This window comes from Pantherophis guttatus, chromosome 12, assembly GCF_059756535.1.
Source record: "Pantherophis guttatus breed Tessera chromosome 12, ASM5975653v1, whole genome shotgun sequence".
NCBI classification, from domain to species: domain Eukaryota; kingdom Metazoa; phylum Chordata; class Lepidosauria; order Squamata; family Colubridae; genus Pantherophis; species Pantherophis guttatus.
Genome location: NC_142074.1, coordinates 2,501 through 15,748, shown reverse-complemented (window position 1 = coordinate 15,748; position 13,248 = coordinate 2,501). Strand labels below are relative to the sequence as shown.

General features: G+C 42.4%; 1 protein-coding gene across 1 annotated transcript; it reads right to left on the bottom strand.

The window, feature by feature from the left end:
• Positions 1-1,451: 1,451 nt before the first annotated feature.
• LOC148112186 (ribosomal biogenesis protein LAS1L-like) lies at positions 1,452-9,339 on the bottom strand. The gene is made up of 4 exons (XM_087877734.1): positions 9,218-9,339; positions 5,652-5,721; positions 5,474-5,555; positions 1,452-1,711 (listed from the first exon to the last, which is right to left on the bottom strand). Exons 1-4 carry the CDS (start codon positions 9,328-9,330, stop codon positions 1,485-1,487), a joined length of 492 nt encoding a protein of 163 aa, XP_087733860.1. The 5' UTR covers positions 9,331-9,339; the 3' UTR covers positions 1,452-1,484.
• Between the last annotated feature and the right edge of the window lie 3,909 nt (positions 9,340-13,248).

Sequence of the window (13,248 nt, the reverse complement as noted above, 5' to 3'; positions counted from 1 at the left end):
CGTTGCCATCTTAATATTAATGAGGCATTAATAATTAAGATGCAGGATAATAACTTTAAAATCCCATTAGAAAGGTATATTTCTTTGTAATACTGGCCTTGGCCACAGGATGGCACAGTTTTCCGTCCTATAGCATTAACATGGAGGTAATCGTATGCCTTTTTGATGGCCTCAATGCTATCAAAGAAATACCGTATTTTTTGGTGTATAAGACACACCTTTTTACCCCCCAAAAGGGGGTGAAAATCTGGGTGCGTCTTATACGCCGAATGTAGCCCCGCCCACCCACTGGCCCCCACCCTTCGGCCATTTTCGGTGTAAGGATCGCCTCTCCTTCCAACTTAAGAAAGTACGAACTCTTGAAATGTAGTTGTTCAACCATGACCTGGATGACTGAGAATCTCCACAGATATTCTAACTGTAGCTTCCTGAACAAAAAAAAAATCATTCTCTGAACTTCTGTAGAGATTCTCAGTTATCCAGGTCATGGTTGTCCCAAAGATGCTTTTCTCAGGAGGCAACTGAACTTTCTTATTTTTTCTTTGAAGATGTTTTGCTTCTCAGCCAAGAAGCTTTTTCAGCTCTCACAGGATTGCTTCCCCACTTCTCTTAGATGAGAAATGAAATGTCTTCAAAAAAAAGACAAGAAAGTCCAGTTGCTTCCTGAAAAAAACACCTTTGGGACATTCTCTGAACTCACTTATTCCAATCCCAGGAAACATTGGAAGATTGGAAAAAGTATTGGGAAATCCACGACATACAACCATTGTAGAGCCTGCCATTACACTTATATGTCATGATGGACACATGACAATCTGATTTTACCCTTTTCCTGCAAATTCTATGGTTGTTAAGTGCCTATTGTTTGCCGCAGATGTAGTTTTGCCCAAAATTGGAAGTGCTGGTTTTTAGCAAAACCACTATAAAAAATATGGGACATTGCAAATGACTGTATAGGCCATGGGTGTCAAACTAGATCGAGTCACGTGACATATTGCGATGTCTCACAACCTTTTTTTCCCTTTACGGAGCATGACCTGCACGTGACACATCCAACCTGTGGGCCGCCAGTTTGATACCCCTGGTATAGGCAGCTGTGTTGCGGAGCACTCAAAGTGTGGTCATGTGACTGTGTCTGTGTGACAGTAAGATCTTTGAATCCAGATCGTAAGTCCTCTTTTTCAGGTAGGTTGGAACTTTGAATGGTTGCTAAGCAACCGGCTGCAAGTAGTGAATCAGGAGACTTTACTTTGTCTTTGCATCAGAAAGTCCCAACTATAACATTTTAATCAAAGCAAAACACCTTGAATTCATACTTCATTTTTTCCACTTATACTTTAATCATTTGAAGAATTTTCAATGGAAACAAAAATTGCTAGTCTGATTAGGAATCTACAGAGCTTACCTCAAGTTGTTGATTTTTAAAACATCTCTGACTTTTCCTAGGGGAAAGAAATTGAAAAAAAAAATCCTTTAGAAAAACATTAAGTGCAGAAGAAGAAACAACAGATCTGAATACACCTACCACAGAGTTCCTGGTGTTTCTGCTCATTTGGTGTCTTCTCCGGATCTTCTTGACTGCTGACCATCTCATCTTCACCATCCGCTTCTGATGATTCTTCAGTTTCCTCCTCACCTTCTTCAACTAAATTATTGCCCAGTTGGCAGCTCCAATATGAGCGCCTCAGCCAGTCCAGCACGGTATCACAACCTGCAGAGAAGAAAGGATAGCACTATTAAAAATAGACAAGATAATAGTTATCCCAAAGATGCTTTTTCAAAAGGCAACTGGACTTTTTTTTCCTTGAGGAAGAAGACATTTCGCTTCTCATCCAAGAAGCTTCATCATGTGGATTTCAACTCCCAGAATTCCATGCAAGTTGCCAAGAGAGCCTTGGTGGTGCAGCGGACTAAAGTGCTGTTAAGTAGCACTTAGCTGCCAGCTGCCTGCAATTATTGCGAGTTCAAATCTCACCAGGCTCAAGGTTGACTCAGTCTTCCATTCTTCCGAGGTAGGTAAAATGAGGACCCGGATTGTTGGGGCAATAAGCTGACTTTGTATAAAAAAGAACACCGCTTAGGGGGGGCCTAAGCGGAAAGCCCTACTAAGCAGGTATATACAAAAGTATGAAGGCTATTGCTTAACGCATTGTAAGCCGCCCTGAATCTTCGGAGAAGGGCGGCATATAAATCGAACCAATAAATAAATAAATAAAGGTGCTTTTTCAGGAGGCAACTGGACTTCCTTTTTTCTTGGAGACATTTTGATTCTTATCCAAGAAGCTTCTTCAGGTCTGACTGACTGGATGGTGGGGAATGGAAGGATTTATATTCCTTGCAGACAGCTGGTTGTTTGCATTATTTTAGAGAGCCAAGAAGGAACCATTTGCACTTCAGTTTGAGATGCAAACAACATAGACTCATCCCCAACAGCCTGCACCTGTCTTCAACAGTGAAAGGACACAGGGCAGAAAACATCTGGCAGCCAAGAAGGCTTCGCACCGTTTGCTCTATTCAGGTGACCCTAAGGACACAGACAAACCTCCAAGTGGCCTCAACAACTCTGTAAAAGAATGTAAATGACCAGCTGTCTGCAAGGAATATAAATCCTTCCATCCCCCACTATCCTGTCAGAGCTGAAGAAGCTTCTTGGATGAGAAGCAAAATGTCTTTAAAGAAAAAACAAGGAAGTCCAGTTGCCTCCTGAAAAAGCACCTTTTTAAAAAAAAATTGATTTATATGCCGCCCTTCTCCGGAGACTCAGGGCGGCTTACAATGCATTAAGCAATAGCCTTCATACTTTTGTATATTTATACAAAGTCATCTTATTGCCCCCATAATCTGGGTCCTCATTTTACCTACCTTAGAAAGGATGGAAGGCTGAGTCAACCTTGAGCCTTGGTGAGATTCGAACCTGCAGTAATTGCAGGCAGCAGATGTAAGTGGATGTTAATAACAGTGCTTTAGTCTGCTGAGCCACCAGAGCCACTTTTGGGACAACCATGACCTGGATGACTGAGAATATCCATAGACTTTTTGCCAAAGTAGAAACACTGACTTAACCTTCACTTCTACCATCAGAACAAAATTACTGCATCCACTCATAAAACCTCACACAGCCATTAGTAAAACCACAGAGCATTCACGGTTATTTACTATTCCCTTATCTACTACAATTTCCTCAGCTCCCTGATCTAAGCATTAAACCTGGCAGAAAAGAGAAGAGAAGAGAAGAGAAGAGAAGAGAAGAAAAAAGAAAAGAAAAGAAAAGAAAAAAAAGAAAAGAGAGCCAGTTTGGTGTAGCGGTGAAGGTGCTAGCCTAGAAACCAGGAGACTGAATTCTAGTCCTTTCTTAGGTATTAAAGCTGGCTGGGTGACTGGGACAGTCAATCTCTCAGCCTAGCTCACCTCACAAGGCTGCTGTTGTGGGGGGAAAAAAGGGAAAAAGAAGAAACACGAGCCTTGGTACTACAGTGGTTTAAAGCACCCTGTTATTAACACAGCTGCCTGCAATTTACTGCTGGTTCGAATCTCTCCAAGGCTCAAGGTTGACTCAGCCTTCCATCCTTTCTAAGGTAGGTTAAATGAGGACCCAGTTTGTGGGGGCAATAAGCTGACTTTGTATAAATATACAAAAGTATGAAGGCTATTGCTTAACGCACTGTAAGCCGCCCTGAGTCTCCGGAGAAGGGCGGCATATAAATCAAATTAAAAAAAAAAAAAAGTATTATGTATGTTTGCTGCTCTGTGTAACTTATAAAATAATAAAGGCAGGATAAAAATAATCAGATAAATAAACAGTGTTTGCAAAGACCCCATTTTTGGAAATGTAAGAAAAAAAAAACTTGGATTTCTGCAAACGATCTGGAACAGCTTTCTCCAGATCCCTTCCTCCAGAGACATGCTGAAAGGTACAATTCCACTCTTCTAGAGGAGAAATCTTATCTGGAGCAGAAAGAAGCATTCTGCATTTTCCTTCCACCCTGAAGAGTGAGACATTTCTATTCCCTTGCTCATGCTATATGCTTAAAACCTTTTCCAAACAAGTAACCACTTACAGAGCAGATTGAAAGTTATGTATCCTCTGGGGACAGTAGTATTTGCTCCCTGCAGTGCAACATCACCACCTGGAGGAAGCACTAAGGATCACATCAAATAACAAATGTATACAACAGGTCTGTCAAACTCGCCGCCCCGCGGGCCAGATGCATCACACACTGACCATGCCCACACCTGGTTTAGCAAAGGGGTACTTTGCTGATACGTCATGTGACGCCATCATGACAACGCAAGTTTGACACCCGAGGTATACAGGAACTTGGAGCTGACCTGCCCCTCATCTTTTTTTAAAAAATGTATTGATTACATGCTTGTTTACTCAGGTAGCTGTTACTCAGGAAGCTATTCTAGGAATCAACTGCCTTTAGCTGGGTCTTTTGGCCTTCCTTCTTTCTTCCTTCCATAACTCAAGGTGGTGAACATCCAACACACCTTCCTCCTCCTATTTTCCTTACAATAACTCTGTGAGATGGGTTGGACTGAGAGAGAGCTGGCTTTCATGGCGAAGCAAGGGAACATTGCCTTTGTTTCTGCATTTATTGTTTTTAAGTGAATATTCTAAGAGGAAAGGAGTGAACGTGTTGAAATAGTTGCAGCTGCTTCAGAGCTGGAACAGCCTGTTTTAAGAGCAGGAAGTACTGTTTTAATTATTTTTGGAAGTGTCAGGCTCAAAATACAAAAAGAATGTTCAGAGCAGACTGGTTGACTTACAGTCATTCATTTTTTGACTATTTGAAGTTACAATGGCACTGAAAAAAGTGATTTGACTGTTTTTCATACATACTTTCATACTTACAACCATTGCAGTAGCCCCATAGTCACGTGATCAAAATTTTGACACTTGGCAACTAACTCATATTTATGATGGTTACAGTGTCCCAGGGTCTTGTGAAGTCAATGGGGAAGCCAGACTCATATAACAATCATGTTACTACCCTGTTTCCCCCAAAATAAGAAATCCCCTGATAATAATTACTTAACAAATGTGGCAAGAAAGGCTGTAAATTGGGGCAAAGCTCAATTAGCAACTGTCTTGTTCATCAATGGAAATTTTGGGCTCAACTGTGGTCGTAAGTCAAGGACTACCTATATGCAGCTCCAGGTTGAACAGTGGTGCTCTTTGAGCTTAGCTGTTTGCAATTACTAATTGCATAGTACTAGCAATAGCATTTAGACTTATATACAGCTCCATAGTGCTTTACAGTACTCTCTGAGCAGTGTACAATATCAGCATATTGCCCTCAATAAATTGGGCCCTCATTTTACCAACCTCAGAAGGATGGAAGTCTGAGTCAATCTTGAGCCAGTTAGGATCAAACTCTTGGCAGTGGGCAGAGTTAGTCTGCAATAACTGCATTCTAAACACTGCACCACCAAGTTAACTTCATCAGAATAAAAAAAAAAATCCTCTTACCTTTTCGGCAAGTCACCAGCTGGGGAAGGGTGCCGTGGGTTAGGTCATGACGGAGATCCACAATCCAGATTGGGATGTTCAGCTTAGAGCAAGAACCAAACGATTATTAAAATCAGAAATGGAAGCAATGCAATTATTTCACAGCTCCCAGAGCTTAATAAACTCAAACCTCTTATACCTCTTTTGCTAGATGTCTCAGTGGAACGGTAACCATTTTCTGCTTCCGCTCGGTGATGAGATTCACAAACCTGTGGGTGATAGAAGTATTGAATGATTTCAGATACAACTTGTGTTTGAGAATATCATTTGAACCCGAATCAAACCCAGAAATAAGAATCCTCCCAGCCTTCAGCCACTATCTTGGCCGCGCTGAGGATTTTGTGCAATTCCTGCATGATAAAGTCGCTCGGATTCGGGATGGCTTGGACTCCGATTGGATGAGTCCAGGGGAGGAGACAGGGGCAGGCCTTGAGAATATTATCTGGGAGGAGTTTGATCCTGTGGCTCCCGAGGATGTGGACAGGGTTCTGGGTAGGATTAGTGCCGCCACATGTTTATTGGACCTGTGTCCCTCCTGGTTGGTACTGGCCTCCCGGGAGGTTGCACGAGGCTGGCTCCAGGGGATTATAACTGCTTCTCTGAGTGAGGGTGCCTTTCCCGCCACCTTGAAAGAGGCGGTGGTGAGGCCCCTCCTCAAGAAGCCTTCCCTGGACCCGGCTGAATTAGCTAACTACCGTCCGGTCTCCAACCTTCGTTTTGTGGCGAAGGTTGTTGAGAGTGTGGTGGCACGACAACTGCCCGGGCACCTGGATGAAGCTATCTATCTAGACCCGTGCCAGTCGGGCTTCAGGCAGGGGCACAGCACAGAAACGGCATTGGTCGCGTTGGTGGATGATCTCTGGAGGGCTCGGGACAGGGGTTGCTCCTCTGTCCTAGTCCTATTAGATCTCTCAACGGCTTTTGATACCATCGACCATGGTATCATGCTGCGGCGGTTAAGAGGGTTAGGAATAGGGGGCACCGTTCTGCAGTGGTTCTCCTCCTTCCTCTCCGACCGCTCGCAGTTCGTGTTGGCAGGGGGGCAGAGGTCGACCTCGAGGCATCTCGCATGGGGAATGCCACAAGGGTCGGTCCTCTCGCCCCTTCTGTTCAACATTTATGTGAAGCCAGTGGGTGAGATCATCCGTGGTTTTGGGGTGAAGTGTCATCTGTACGCTGATGACACTCAGCTGTACATCTCCACCCCAGACCACCCCAACGATGCCCTTGATGTGATGTCTCGCTGCCTGGAGGCCGTGCGGGTCTGGATGGGGAGGAACAGGCTCAGACTCAACCCGTCCAAGACCGAGTGGCTGTGGCTGCCGGCGTCCCGATATAGTCAGCAGGTGCCATCGCTGACTATTGGGGGTGAATCTTTGCCCCCCCCAGAGAGGGCTCGCAATCTGGGTGTCCTCCTGGACGCACGGCTGTCTTTAGAAGAGCATATGACGGCCGTGGCCAGGGGGGCCTTTTATCAGGTTCGCCTGATCCGCCAGTTGCAGCCCTTTCTGGACCGGGACGCCTTGCGCACGGTCACTCATGCCCTTGTCACCTCCCGGCTGGACTATTGTAATGCTCTCTACATGGGGCTCCCCTTGAAGAGCACTCGGAGGCTCCAACTGGTCCAGAATGCGGCCGCGCGGGTGGTTATGGGCGCAACTCGTTGTGCCCGCGTGACACCCCTCCTGCGCGAGCTGCACTGGCTCCCAGTGGTCTTCCGGGTGCGATTCAAGGTGTTGGTTACCACCTTTAAAGCGCTCCATGGCATAGGACCCGGGTACCTTCGAGACCGTCTTCTGCCACCAATAGCCTCCCACCGACCAGTCCGCTCCCACAGAGAGGGTCTCCTCAGGGTGCCATCAGCCAAGTTATGTCGGCTGGCGACACCCAGGGGGAGGGCCTTCTCTGTGGGAGCCCCAGCCCTGTGGAATGAACTGCCCCCGGAAATACGCAAGATCTCCGACCTCCGGGTGTTTCGTTGCGCATTGAAGACCCTGTTGTTCCGCCAGGCCGGGCTATCAACTTAATAATTTTAAATTGGGGTATTTTAAATTTTTGGGGTTTTAAATCGGCCAAATCTATTTAATTATTTTAATTTTTAATTATTGTTGTGTCTTGTGTTTTTAAATTGGCTGTACACCGCCCTGAGTCCTTCGGGAGAAGGGCGGTATAGAAATAAAATTATTATTATTATTATTATTATTATTATTATTATTATTATTATTATTATTATTATTATTATTATCTTAAAATTAATTGTTCATTATGATCCATGGCAGAGGAGCTGGTTATTTGAGGGACTGCCTGTCTCCCATAGTATCTGCCTTGCCAATTTGAATTGGCAGTGCTGGCGTGCTCCAGGTTTCTTCAATTAAACAATGTCAATTCTTGGGGACCCCAGAAGCATGTCTGCCCTTTAGAATGAGCTTTTCCCTCCAATGGGAAAATGATGGTTCCATTCTTTGGTGTTTTGAAAAGGCTTGAAGATCTGACTCTTTATCCAGGGCTTTGGCAAGAATGAAGCCCCTTATAGTAGACAGTGTGTGTTTGTTTCTTTTTCATTCGGTTCTTGTCATCTTTGAGTTTTCTTTTTCATGTATGTTTTAAAACAATTTTGTGAGCCCAGAGACAAGCAATATAATATTCAGAACAATGCAGAATAACAATTCAGCTACCACCTGAAGCAATAATGCTCATGAAACAAAACTTGTATGTTTTCAGTTAAATGACTTAACAATGCACATGAAATAACTACTTAACATCTATTACCGTATTTTTCGGAGTATAAGACACACCTTAGTTTTTGGGGAGGAAAATAAGAAAAAAGCTGATTGGCAGATGGATCAGCCTCCCAGAATACCCCCAATCAGTTGTCCCCAGAGATGAATTTTAGCAACAGGTTCCTTGGTTGTGAGCTCTGTGCCTTGCTTTTTTTCCTGCCTCTGAAACTTCTGAAACAGAACTTCAGAAAAAAAGCCTCTGAAGCTCTGTTTGGGGGCTTCTTTTCTGAAGCTTCGTTTCTGATGTTTTTTTCAGCCTCTGAAACCTCTGTTTGAGAAGCTGGGTGGGACGCACCCAGATTTTCACCCTCTTTTTTGGGGGAAAAAGGTGCGTCTTATACTCTGAAAAATATGGTAATTCAAGAAAGCATAACTATAAGCAGCTCAGACTAGAAAATAGTTTCATTGCAGCTAAGTATATGTTCAATAGTTTGCTGGAATCTCTTAAACTGCCCACTGCTCCATCTAATCTTTGTGATAAGATCTTTGTTTTACAGAACTAAAGACAGCTTTAGAAAAGAGTTTGTTGCCATTTCAGATTAGGACAAGGCTATTAGTAAAGAGAACATTTGGTATCTGAAGAAGAGTAAAGTAAACATCTGGTTACTTGCAGAAGACATTGACAATGAATACATTTATAGAATGTATTCTACAAATGTAAGTTCATTGTGAACATTTACTAGCAGAAAAAAGACCGGGTTTGAAGAACCCACATAGATTCCTGTTGTTTTTCAATATGTTCTTTGCTCAAAGTTTTGAAGAAAGTATCTTTAAAGAAAAACTTTCAGAATTCAGAAGCTGCTTTCATTAGAGGTAGAAAAAAATCTTTCTGTAAAAATGCAACTATCTCTTTCCTAGACTCTCCAATAAATCTTACACAGCAGCTTCTGTAAGAAGCTTGTTCCCTCTTTCTCACAACCCTTACCTCACCAGTGCCAGGCCATAGGTCAGGATCAGTTCATGGGATTTCAGAATTCCAGAGGCATCTAGGAGTTTACAGCGGATCAGATCTGCAGTGCATTCCACAGCTAAAGGCATCTTGGACCCAGATCTAATTTCAGAGTGAAACACAGTAACATTATGATCTTCTGCATGCAGTGATTTATTATTATTATTATTTTATTTTATTTTATTATTTATTTATTTTATTAAATTTTTATACCGCCCTTCTCCTGCTGGACTCAGGGCGGTGAACAGCCAAGAATAAAAAACATCCAATACAAAATTTAAAATTATTAAAGGAATTAAACAAATTTTGGCCCAGATTTAAAACATCCCAACTAAAATCCGTTACAATTAAAATATCTAAATATTTACCGGTATGTCTCTTCTATAGCAGACCTAGAACACCTTTTGAGATTAGAAGCATCCTTAATGAGAACATCAACTGTGGAAGTTCAGTGTTTTTGAAAGAGTTTCTCTCTGCAGCAGAGATGAAGGGCTTTCTTAGATACACGGAACTCATTTTGGGAGCCAGCAGTCCACAATAGTGCTGAACAGCAATCAGTAAACCCCAAAGTATTCTGCAATGATCAGGAATTCATTGGATTTCTCTGTACCCCAAATTAATAGGTAAAGAGCTTCTAAGGGGAAAAATATTTACAAAGTTGAATATATCTGGCAAATAAATAACCAAGACATCGAATCCTTGAATACCTATTATGGGTAGTCCCTGACTTACAACTTTTCGTTTCATGACTGTTCAAAGTTACAACAGCATTAAAAAAAATGACTTACGACTTCCGATGGCACCGCCGACGTTGCTGGACGCTCTCTCTCGGAGCGCCAGCCCTGTGATCTTGTAAAGCTGCCTGACAGCGTCTGGTGGCTGGAAAATCTTTCCCCCGGGAGAAGAGGGAAAGGAGAGCAATCGGATGGAGGTAGAGCTCCCCGAAAGCCCCTGAAATAGTTTTGGGGGCTTGGAGGGTGAGAGCTCCCCAGGAAGTCTGATGAAACTCCGAGATCCAGGGCGCTTCTGCTTTAAGCAGAAAAAACGTTGCGACCACTTCTGCAATCTTTACTGAGATCTAAGTTGATTATCTAAGCAGACAGAGTGAAGACAGAAGAGCAGACAATTGCAAGTAACAAACCCTTAATTCCACGCTTAAATTGATACTTTTTGAAGCTGCTTAAAGGAGTGAAGAAAATGGCGCTTGTGCTTAATAGGGTGTGAAAGTGAAAGTTAACTCTCGATAAAGCTGTTAACACCCAGCATTGTTCAAGGTGGATGAAAAAAAAAATGGCTGGCTTTTTTGAAAGTGATGAAGTGATGAAGTAGTGAAAATGAATGACTATACCTGTATTTAGGGATATGATCTGTTTTGAAAAGTTATGTTAAGTAATGTTATGTTTGAATTGTTATGGGCTACTGACCAAATTTTCACTTTTGTCCTGAAGTATATTAACACTAAAGTTATATTTCAAGGAATGCTTTGTTGAAAAATTTATATAAATTGGGGATGTAAAAGTTATGGACAGTGCAGATCAATTAATATAAGTTTATGGGTTAGAAGAAGGATATTACTTAAACTTTTATATTTTGTTTTAAGTTACACTAATACTATATTAAAGAATGTTTTGTTGAAGAATAAATATAAACTTGTGGGCTATAAGGAAAATATAAGTGGTGCAAGGGTTGAGGGAAGGTTTTTACAATATTTTTTATAGATATCAAATAGTGAAGATGTTATTTGATTATACGCAGTGGATTTGTAGAGAATAAGATGAATAAGTTTATGTAAAACTATTAAGTAAGGAATGTTTCCAGGAAGAATCAATATAAGTTTATGGGGTAAAAAGTAAAAATAAGGTTTTTACAATATTTGATTAATATTTGAGATTGGTTAAAATATTTTGTTAATGTGTTAATATATGTAGGGGTTGGAGATGTGATGGTTAATTGTAATTGGGCTCTGATTGAGCAATGCTGGAAGAAAGAAGACTTGCTTATTATTGAAGAACCGACAAGAACGAAGTTGGATTGATTACTTTCAAGCAATAATTGGTTTAAATAGTTATATTCACAGATATAACTATTTATATAGAAATAGATATAAACAAGGGGAGTTAAAGTGTAAAAGGGAGATAAATCTATAGTTAGCTTATGTTTTTTTTATGTTTGTTAAATACTATATCCTGTATTTGCTCTGGGAAGTCCGGGGGGGGGGGAGGTTGGGGTAGGATATGTATCGACATATCTTTCTTGTGTATAGTCCTTCAAGTACGCTGAGATTTTCACCATTTCTGCTAGGTTCGTTACTTTCAGTATCCACTCTTCAATAGTAGGCAAAGAGTCCTTCTTCCAATATTGCGCTACCAACAGCCTAGCTGCTGATATTAGATTCAAAATCAATTTAATCTCTACTACTGTACAGTCCGTAGTTATACCCAGTAAGAACAATTGAGGAGTAAATTGCAACCTTCTTTTCAAAATATTCTGCATCACCCACCAAATTTTTAAACAATATCATCTCTTATTTTATCGTGTTCCTCTGCAACCGCTTCCTTGATCGAACTTATATCCTCCTCAATTTTCTTAAATTTCCCTTCCACAAGTAGTGTTAAATTATTCATTGCTGTGGCTTGTTTATTCATAGCTTCTCTCATTGCTGTTGCTTGATTATTCATGGCTTCTTTCATAAATTCTTTAAAATCAGTAAGTGCTGCATCTTGACTTTGAGTCTGGCTCTGCGAATCAGGCGGAAGTTGTGCTTTCTGTGTCACCACTGACACAACTGGAGAACCTCCCCCTCCTTTAGCAACTCCTGGTTTCACTTGTCTAGAAGCCATTTTTTCCCCCTCCTCTTTTAAGGAGATCTTTAAAAGCCACAAAGTCTTTGGAGATGTTTATAATTTATAATTTATAGTCTCTAATTTGCCAGGCAGAATAGTTTTTTTTCCTTTCCCTCCACAAGCTCTCAATTCCCAGCAGTTAATAAGCAGCTAATTCACTCTCCCAGCGCAAAGTTTTCAAACACTTTCATTTCTGGCTTTCACTTTCAAAACCATAACAAAGACGCCATCTTCAGCCTCCAGCTCAATAAGATTCAGATTGCAACAAAGTAACTTCGGAGTTAAGCTCTGTACTTTTAAGGCTTGATCTCCTGTTTTCCGCTCTGCCTGCGCTTGTAATCAGTCAAACTCACTTTTAAAAGCAGGATCGGATTGCGGCTTCTCACTCTGTCTTTGCAGAGTCGTCCTGGCTCCAGAGCTTCTTGGCGGGCTGACTGGGGAGCTCTTACCCTCCAAGCCTCTGGAAATGTTTCAGAGGGCTTTCAGGGAGCTCTACTCTCGCCCACCGGCTCTCCTCTCCTTCTTTTCCCGAAGGAGAGTTTTTGAACCGCCAGACAGCCAGTTTGCACTGTCAAGGCGGCTTTTACAGAGACGCAGGACTGGCAGTCTTAAAAGACCATCCACGGAGCCTGCGGTGCCAACTGGAAGTCGGCAGGACAGGTAATAAAACGGGGCAAAACTCACTTAACTCAGAAACAAAATGTTGTAGTAAGTCGAAGACTACCTGAGGTAAGGACTATACTAATGCAGTGAAAGAATAATGTTGAAGAATAATGTACGATTAAAACAGTGGTTTTCAAACATGGCAGTTTTAAGGTTTGTGGACTTCAAACTCCCAAAATTAGGATTAGGGGGTTAGGGGGTTAGGGGGTTAGGGGGTTAGGGGGTTAGGGGGTTAGGGGGTTAGGGGGTTAGGGTTCGGGTTCGGGTTAGGGTTCGGGTTCGGGTTCGGGTTCGGGTTCGGGTTCGGGTTCGGGTTCGGGTTCGGGTTCGGGTTCGGGTTCGGGTTCGGGTTCGGGTTCGGGTTAGGGTTAGGGTTAGGGTTCGGGTTCGGGTTCGGGTTCGGGTTCGGGTTCGGGTTCGGGTTCGGGTTCGGGTTCGGGTTCGGGTTCGGGTTCGGGTTAGGGTTAGGGTTAGGGTTAGGGTTAGGGTTAGGGTTAGGGT